Below are 9,740 nucleotides of genomic sequence, written 5' to 3' on the forward strand. Positions count from 1 at the left end.
CAGATTCAGGGCAGCATTTGTTATTAATACTGAATTTGGCAAAGGTTAAGAGCACCCCACTTTCCACAACGCATTCCTGGCGCAGCAGAGCCCAGCCTGGAAATGCTGTTTAGCACACACAGGACGGCACGTCCCCGCTGCGCTGGGGTTCTGAGCTTCCAACGAGGGCAAACTGAACTCACACCACCAATCTGCATTTCAGAGATGCCATTTCAGCCCTTCTGCATGATCAACAATCAAAGGGAGAAACCTCTGCTGTCTACACGGACCCGTGCTGCAAAGACTGACTTACCACTGATGGGCAAACACGGTCTGAAGTCCTGACAGCAGGCCACAGGGAAAACAGCACTGGAGAGAAAGTCTTAACAGGCTGGAGTTACCTACACAGGTCGGATCCATGGCCTCTCACTGCTGCAGGAAGAGAGGGAGGAGGAAGGTGGGAAGAGCAACGCACAGAGAAGTAATCTTTATCCAAGGGGTATCCATTGCAGAACGAGGCAGCAGGCTATGGATCCAGTTCTCTTTCCACCTCCACATGTCCTCTCCCCACAAATGCAGCTGCTGCCACTTAACAGGATAAAAGGCGAATTGTTCAGCTGGCTGCTTTCACATCTAGGAGGGGAGTCTTTGCCAGGGAAAGGGCTGTCAGTTTTTGAGATGGACAAAGCAACAACAAACACACCCCCCCTACACTGCCCCTTTTTTTGCTTATCTGAAAGGGGAAAAAGGAGAAGAGAGGAAAAAAAAAAGAACATCAGTGTCTGTAAACATTTTAAGAGGAGACATTTTGGATTGTGGTGGTGTTTTTTTTTTTTTTTTTTTCTTAAGGAATAAAATAACCCTTCCCTAGCCCCACCCTAAAAGCACTGTTTTTTGGGGAGCACTGACAGCAGAGACTCAGAACTGCACACTCCTGTCTCGGAAGAAGCCCTCGGCCACTTGTGCTTCTCTGAAAGTGACAGTGATGGAGTTTGCCGTGATGTCTGTCACCGTCACTTCGCTGGGGGGCACAGTGGGGATCCAAGGGAGACTGCCATCCACATCTGCTGCAGGAGAGGCAGATAAGAGCACGTTAGAGGGGGGGGGGGGGGAGGGGGGGGGGGTGTGGGGTGGGAGAGGAGAAGGGAGGAGGGAGGAAGAAGAGAGGGAAGGGAGGTATGGAACAGGGGCTTCCTTTCTGACAAATGGTGGATGAAATCAGCCTGTACCCAGTCTGCACGTAAAAGGCCAGAAAGAGCATGGGCAAGCCCTGCCCTCAGAGGCTAAGGGAAAATGGAGAATCACTGCAGGTTGTTAGGGGAAAAGGAAAGAGTAGCAGCTGTGTCCACACACCAGCATCTGAGCAGCCTACACAGAGGTCAGAAGACCCTGTAACACCACCCAGCCCATCCAACCATCCACAATTCCCTGATGTTTCTCACCCCATCTCAGCCCCTGATTTGGGTCTGTGCCAGCAAAGCAGGTATATCTAGGTGTGAGCTCAACTGCTTGGAAGTACTCTACCCTGCCAGAAAGTCAAAACCCACAAACTCTTACATGTGCTTTTTGACATGCCTGCGGGAGTCAAAGGGATCCACAATGGAGGATCTTCCTTGTACTGCAGCTGCAACACAGCCTGGGCGTTTTCCTCTCACAAATCCATCAATACTGCTTCATGCAAAGGCTGCTCTCACTTTCTCATGTCCTCCCTTTGCTCCTGGAGAGCCCCATAAAGAAACCCAAGCATCCCTGCACTTTCTCACTCCAAGAATAATTATCAGCCCCTCTGCCACCCTAAGACTCACTTCCCCTCAAACCCTAGAGGCAGTTACAAAAATATAGGGAGGGAGGAAGGGAAAAACCCCTCTCCCTGTCACTGTACCTGTACTATGTACCTGGTTGTCTCAACCTGGGCATGGAATGAGGACCCTTTGAGAGTGTATTTCCTGGCCTCTGACTGAAATACCTGAAGTGCCTACATTCATCTTGGAAAGAATCCAGTGCCCCCTAACAATAACTGGAATTCCAGGCAGTATGTGTGTCAAGGGGGAAAAAAAACCCAAACCCAACAGTTTTACATTTCTGTAGTGCCATTCACTCTTCCAATCCTCAGCTGCTTTAGAGCTCAGCCCTTCTAGGGGAGAACAGCCCCATGCATTTGTCCATTGCCAGGATGTAACAGTGAGTTCCTCTGTGCTACCTCCATTGCTGCCTCCCTGGATTTTGGGCAGTCCCTCTCAGAAAGGAGGGGATAGAATTCATTCCTGGAACACAACCTTCCCCCCAGAATCCTGCCTAATCGAGCCTGGCTAACAGCTACTCCTAGCAAGGAGTAGCAGGATTCCCTTAGCTACTACGAGCAGCACAAGCCCCAGTTTTCCACTCCTCAGGAAAGCTACGCCTTCAGAAGCTTTAATAATGCAGGGATAGAGTTTCCCTGGTAACTCAGAGCACCACGCACATCCCACAGCCCTCCTGCAAGAGATGCTGGTATCCCTCCCCAAAATGCCAAATGTGCTTGGACATCTCTCGTGCCTACACTCATGCTGCCTACTCAATGGGTCCAGGCAGGAGTTAACCACCCTCACTTCCACCTCTCTCATCCCCCTCTCACACAGCTCTATAGCAAGAGTCTTTAGAGGAGGCTGGGTGTGGCAAGGGAAGGAGGGGGCAAAGGAATGTGTTATGGGTTCCTAGTGGCATTCCTCTATGCTTCTCAGAGCAGCACTGAGAGGAGTGCTGGTGTCTGAGCTTGTCCTCTGCCAGTCAGGCTCCTCTCTGCAGAGCAGGAGGCTGAACACGTCTGGATATATGGACAGAGGCAGAGTTCATCACTGTCACACTTACATGTCACCTCTGCTGAGAGGAAACTGTAAGAGAGGAGTAACTTGCAGTGTCTTCTGTGTGTTTTCTAACACGAGGAGAAACATCACTGATAGGAGACCACAGAGAGGCAATGGCAACAAAAAAGCAGATTAACCTGTGCTATTCAGCCAAAGAAAGGAACTTGCAGACAAGATGGCCACAACATGAGCCAGTGAGAGCTGCTCAGAGGACCTGTCCTAAACCACAATCCCAGGAGGAGGCAAGCAAGGAGGAACCATGCAGAGCACTTCACGTGCCCCAGAACCTCACAGCCAAGGGGTGCCTGGCCTTACCTTCTTTGCTGGTGTGCTGTGTGGCCTCCCAGTCCTCAGGGCCCTGCCTGGCCTCTAGCTCCACTGCCTCATTCAGGAAGAAGTCGTGCCTGCAGTTTCGGCTCTCCAGGCTGGCCATGCGGGGGAACTTCTTCCTTGACAGCCGCAGGTACTTCTGGTTTTTGCGCTGTTTCCGGAGAGAGAAGGGCAGGACTGCTCCCCCAGCCTTCTCCGAGAACTCCTGCCCCGCCTTGGCCCCTGGCAGGCTACTGTCTCCTCCTCCAAACCTCCGTGCCAGAGAGAAACACAGCTTCTCCTTGCCCTTGTGGGCACTCCTTAAGTCCATGCCATACAGCCGCTGCCAAGACATCAACGCAGCAAGGGTCAGAGTGGAAGTCTGACCAGGGAACTATTCCTTGTTCAACTGTTCCATCCCTGATCATCTAGGTGAGCTGGGGTGAGTTGTGCTGCTCCCACCACACTGTCTCTCTCAGTTCTTCTACTACCATCTAAGCTCTTCCTAAAATTGGCTGCTTTGCTTGGCAACAGTCAAAGGATGCTGAACTCTGCTTCCAACCTTTAACATGATGGAAACTCCAAGCCCAACATGAAATTAAAAGAGCACACAAACAGAGAGCAAGAGCTGTTGCTGGCTTGGGTTTGGGTTTTTTTTACTTTTTTAAAGACAAGTTAAGTGGCTCTTCAGCTAACAACTTAAAACTATCTGCCTACCCACTGATTTAACGTTGTTGTGTTTGTTACCTCCAGTTTTGTCCATGTAACAGCAAACAGTTGCCACCTCCCTGTGAGCAGAGGAGCAACACAGCAGCTCATGAGTTAGAAATACACAGAAGAGCAACAGGCTACCTGCAGTAGGAGGCGCTTGGGCTTGGGGCCTCTTTTCCTGTACCCTGATGCACGGTCTCTCTCTTCCCTGGGGAAAAAGGAACACAAATCAAACAGAGTAATAAATAACACAGCACAGAACCTGGCTGGGAATTCTACCTTTCACAGCACAGATCCCTCATTTCCTTCATTAAAACCCAATGGTGACCAGCATGGGCTTGGGAAACATCCCAGAATTGCTTCTTTTACGAGTAAAAGCCTTGCAATAGTGGAATTTCTCTGATTCAGCTGACCAAGGATGGCTTAGAGAAACTTATCACCCCACACCACTCCAGTCCAGCCCTGGACCAAATTAAAAGCTGAGACCAATTGCTCTTTGGCTCGGTGCTGCTTGTTCTTGGCCTCATTTCCTAACAGTGTCAATCAGAGCTGTTTAACCCTGTCTCATCCACCTCAGCCAACATCAGGGTACAGAGATCAAGCAGGATTCATTGCTATACATCTCATCTTCGACTGAAGTGGGGACAACAGGGGCACCTCATGCACAGTGTGAAACAAAGATTCTATTTCTTTTCCTGTGTCCACAGAAAGAAAGAACATGTGCCCTTACTTTTCTTCATAAGCCACTACCAGGCGAGGGTCCAAGATATGATCCTCTGGCTCCCATGTGCTGTATCTGAAGAAAAACATAAGGAATATAAAGTAAACAATACTTTAATGAAACATTCTCTCTGCAGGCCTGCTACCAGTGTGCCACAGCCCTGGATACTGTCTTCACAAGGGTCGGTGGGGCCTGCCACGAAATTGCAAGAGCTCTAAGGAATCCCAGCCATTCCCTCCCCAAAACAGGCAGGGCCAAGAGTCGAGCAGCTCTCTGCAGGAGAACAGGGAAGACTTCCCTCCCCAGGGCCCCCTCAAACGCTCTTTGCAAAGCCTGTGCAGATGCTCACAGATTGATTTTAAGTCGATGCCTAAACAGGTCTCATCTGCCGCACTCCCTCAAATCCAACAGAACCCGTGGAACGATGAGATGTGATCTGATAGAGCTCTCTGAAAAATAGGTCTCTCTTAATTTAGAGTGCTCAAAGAGTAAGTACGCTTGCTCACCTGCATTATTAATTACCTCTAATCACTGGAGCTGGAAGTACTCATTTAAAAAGAGTTTAATTTTTCTCCACTGATGCCATTCAACTAAACGTGTTTAGACCTGGGCCCTAAGGCAAGCTGATGGCGAATTTCCAACAATTTCTCCTCCTGCTCGACTCCCCCTGCAGTTTATTTCTATCTAGCAGAGGTCAGCAGCATTTCTGCACCAGAACTCATCTGCGTTGTGGTCAGGGCTACCAAAACTGCTCAGAGTAAGCTTTGATGTTCTGAAAGTAGCCCCTGAACCGTGTCACTTGCTGCCCCATCTCCCTCTTAGATTGCCAGACAGCTGTGACACGAGTCAGATGCTCAGGAAAGGACTGAAACCACCTAGCAGGCAAAGACAAAAACAGCTCCCAAAGGGCACAGCTGCACTAGACACCAAAGAGAAGCAGCCAAAAACACCTGTTGTGGAACGTGTAAGAATCACAAGGTGGTCCTTGTGGTATGTTTGCTTCTAAGGGGTCATGTTTGCCTAGAAAAGGTGGGCAGCATGTCTTGACCATACAAACTCAAAGGCAAGAAAGCAAGTATGAAACCTCAAATGCCTCAGAACATTAATTTTCCTGCAATGTGAGGTCCAGGGCCTGGAGGCAAGGCCCCTCCCAGCCCCTGGGGAGGAGTGCCAGAGAGGAGCCACACGCAGGTGGAGCAGGTTGCAGTTGTGTCAGTGCCTTTCACAAGGGGAAAGCATTTTAGGATGTTTACATTTCTGGATAAAGCACTGGCTGCACGTGAGGGCATGTGATACATGCATGTATGTACACAAGGGAGGTGGTTTAGAAATGCTTTGCCCTTTCATCTTGCCATTAGACAGAAGAAAGGTACTGAAATATAGGATCATTCTTAGAGAGCAGGTCTAGAAATTAAAGCACAATTCTTTTACAAAAGGGCAAAGCAAAAATTTGGGTTTCCAATTTGCCAAGGTGCACTCTACATCAGAGAGTTAAGGAGAGACACGTCTTCATAACCAGCTGATCTCTCCCTCTCTCCTTTGCTCAAGCCTCCTGCAGTAACCTGACTGTGAGCTGCCAGAGCCAAGATGCTGCTGGAGCAGAGGAAGGTTTCCTCCCAGCTGCAGGGATTCTGGCACTCGTCCTACAAATGTTAAGAAAAACAATAACACAAGCAGCAAAAAAAGACATTGGATTGCTTTCCATGGGCAGAGAAGAAACGGGATTTGCTTCAAAGGAAAAAAAAAAAAACAAAAAAACTGGTGGGTGTTGCCTTTTTCTCTGCAGCTCAGTTTTTGGCTTCACTGCAGTGGCAAAACACTGCATATAAAAAAGCCCACGGCTCAGTTTGGCGCGCGCGCACACGGAGCTACAGACACTGGTACGAGAGCCCAGGCTGCAGCAGAACTGCAGAGAGCAGGCACTCTGGAAAACACAGATCATATGATCTTCCTTCCCCCTCCTCCTGCTCCTCCTCTTCCCCCTCCCCTCTCAACTCCAACGCAAGTTGTAAACAAGCTTGTAGCTAGAATTCAGATTGGAAGCCCTCCATTCCCTGACTCCAATCTAGAAATCTGAAGTGCAGGGCATTGACAAGAATATTTTATTTAAAAGAAAAAAATATAGGTAAAATCCCTATTAGGTGGGAAAGCAGCAAACTAGTGACCTCTCCTTATTCCCTTCCATGACACCTTCAATGGGAATGACAGGGTAACTGGTATAGAGATTACAAAAAGCAATGCAGCAAGGTTGGGGAGGGGAATGAAAAGTAACACAAGGTGGGATGAGGAAACAGAATATGCTGGAAGACAAAGATGCAAACAGCTTGTGGTGCTGCACGCACACGTTGAGAACCAAGGAACAGTGACTGCTAGCTGGGTGCAAGCCACTTTGATTCTCAAAGCATCTCTGTTTTAAGCAACTCAAATCACTGCGTGAATAGTTAAAAGCAGGAGAGGGAAGGAGGAGAAAAAAAATTGGTGCTCCTCAGATTTGGAGTTTGGGGGAATAGGGGAGGTCTCTGGATACGTGACAGCATCAAAAGATGGGAATCCTGACATCACCTTGCTCCCTCGGCAGAAGGCTGTGCTTTTAATTCCCAAAAGAGAGTCTCTGGCTCCTGCAGAGCTCCAAGGCACAAGACAAAGAAAGGCAGCAGTAAGGATAAGGGCTGCTCTGTCCAAGGAAACATTATGCTGTGCCTCAGCCCACCTTCTTGGCAAGTGGCTTCACAAGAGAAGGACCTCAATGTGTTTGCTGAAGGGAGAATGGCACAAACATCAGCATTCTGGCCAAAAGGGGGTGGTGCCTCACAGACTACAAATACATTTCCCAGCCTCTACCAGCAATTAAATTAGGCTTGGCTACTTAGAAGGCTGAAGCAGTCCAAGAACTGACCCACACTGTGTGGCAACTGGTGCTCAACAAATGTGAGCATTTGTCCTTTGGCAGCAGGACTTAGCATCAAGAACAAAGTCCCCCTCTCCCATCGCCACCACGGAGGGGGAGCAGCTCATATCCACACATCCCCTGGAGCTCCAAGGATCAGGCGTGAAGATTTGGCACCCAGAAACACCTTCCAGCTTCTTGGGCATCAGGTACAACCTCCCAGGACCATCCTAGCATGGGCCCTGCTTTGTGACTGCAAAGATGAACCTGTCAAAGCAGCCCCCTCTGCTCAGCAACGTGCAGGGCAACTGTGTGTGTCCTGCAGCTGTACCCACACACAGTGTGTAGGTACACACAGTTACAAATGCACAGGCAAAGACAGGGCCCCACATGGATTGGGCAGGAGGCTGCTCTGCTAGACTGCTAGCTAACAGGAATATTCTCCAGTTACCTAAGCCTTCTAATCTCAAAGCATTTTACAGACTGTTTAATCACTCTTCTTCGAGGCAGCGGCATTTTAATAAGAGAATTATCTGTCAACAGTGCACAGCAATGCTGTAAAAACACTTTTCCCTCCTCCCCCTCCTTTTTGCAGCATTGCCAACAAAGCAAAAGCAGAAAAGGCACTCATAAAATAACAGAATGTTTTGGACAAGGAAATGGAGGCATGGAGGTGATTTTCAAGGGACAAAGATCACCTGCACTTGGCTACAGTCAATAAATCTGAAACATGACCCCTTGCTGTTTGTGAATTGCAGAGGGGAAGCAGGAGGACAACACGACAAGGCCATCAACTTGTTTTCTATTTTAAAAGACAGCATATAGCTCTAAAAATAAAACGGGGCTCTCTTAGTGCTGACTCAGAAAAACAGAAGCCATTCCAAATTCAGAAGAATCAGGGTTCCCTGTTGAACTCATAATGGATTTTAAAACATTTGTGTCTAGAAAGCATCTCAATGGAATATTTGAGTGGTGGCAAAACCCAGTCAGAATAGACTGGCACATAGCTTGTATCCCTCAGCTGCCAATCTGGAAATAATACTCAGTTCTGGTTTGTGTCTCTCTATTTCTGTTTATTGTTGCTGGAATGAGGCACTGGAGGTTACCCGTTACAAATGAGATGCTCCCTTGCAGGTACACAGTGCAAGCTATTACCCAATGTCAAAGAAAAAGAGTAAAAGGCAAGTAAAACACAACTTACTTTGGGGGCCATCCTTTCCACTTCACCAGGTATTCTACTTTACCCTAAAGGCAGAAAAAGGAAGCAGAAAACAGGTGAACTCTGCAACCAAATATGGGCTACAGTAAGAGGTGCAGCCAATCAACAGGACTAAACTCTGAGACTGAAAAGCTCCTTTCCCACCACTTCATTTTCAAAACAAAGCCACTTCCTCATTCAGCTAGGCTTGCTATACCTTTCCCCCCCCAGAAAGTGGGCACACAAGGGTGTTTAAGCCTGCTTGAACAACTATCAGCTTGGGATCATACCTTTGCAGAAGCCTAGCAGGTAGAACCCCAAAAGTGGAGAGCAAGACTGCATTTACAGGCACTCCTACAAGAAGTCAGCACGTATAAACCTGAGAGGGAGATGTATGCCAGGAGCAACTGTCAGAAGGATTTTTTTTTTAAGCAGAGAAGAAATAACAGTATTTCAGACCTATGAAGCATCTCTTTGTCATGTTCCTTTCCAGTTGCTACACGCTCTACTCAAACACTGTACCATCCATCACAGTCACTCAACCTTTTGACCCAAGCAAACAGCAGCTCACAGCTGAAGTGCAGAGCTACCCCTTCATTTGTTCACTCTTAAAAACAAACAAAAAAAAAAGGTGTAGTAATTTGAAACCATGTTCAAGGACTCCATAAGCAACGTGTCCAGTTATTAAAATCTTTACTATTCTATTGAGGGGCTTGTTAAGCAGTTTCCAGAGTATGGCAGAGGCCTTGGTGTGTGCAGGATGACCACTCCACGGAGTGCCACTATTGCAGCTGCAGGGACCTTCACATGACAGCACAGCGAGCAAGGCACTCGGGCACTTGAGCCAGAGAACCGGTTTAGTTTTCCTCATGGGGGGGCTCATCAGCTTCCCAATGTTGGGAAACACCGCCCTGTAAGGAACTTTCCACTGGAGGATCTCCAAACGCTGCGTGCTTACGGGTTAATCCTCCCAACACTCCGTGCGGACCGAGCCCCTTCTCAGCGCTGGGGAAACTGAGTCACTCGCCGGCAGCCAGATCTCGACAAACCCTCTCGGGCCGGTTTGTTGTCAGCAGAGTGACCGAATCGCCC

At 48.5% G+C, this 9,740-nt stretch overlaps 1 protein-coding gene across 1 annotated transcript; it reads right to left on the reverse strand.

The window, feature by feature from the left end:
• Positions 1–814: 814 nt before the first annotated feature.
• CBX7 (chromobox homolog 7) lies at positions 815–8,695 on the reverse strand (the record flags this gene model as incomplete). The annotated part of the gene is made up of 5 exons (XM_008938333.1): positions 815–1,046; positions 3,138–3,474; positions 3,984–4,050; positions 4,573–4,638; positions 8,652–8,695. Coding segments are annotated over 5 exons (663 nt in total), but the record flags the coding sequence as incomplete, so codon positions are not given.
• Positions 8,696–9,740: the final 1,045 nt, after the last annotated feature.

Source organism: Merops nubicus, unplaced genomic scaffold (genome assembly GCF_000691845.1).
Source record: "Merops nubicus isolate BGI_N331 unplaced genomic scaffold, ASM69184v1 scaffold13004, whole genome shotgun sequence".
Classification (NCBI taxonomy): Eukaryota; Metazoa; Chordata; class Aves; order Coraciiformes; family Meropidae; genus Merops; species Merops nubicus.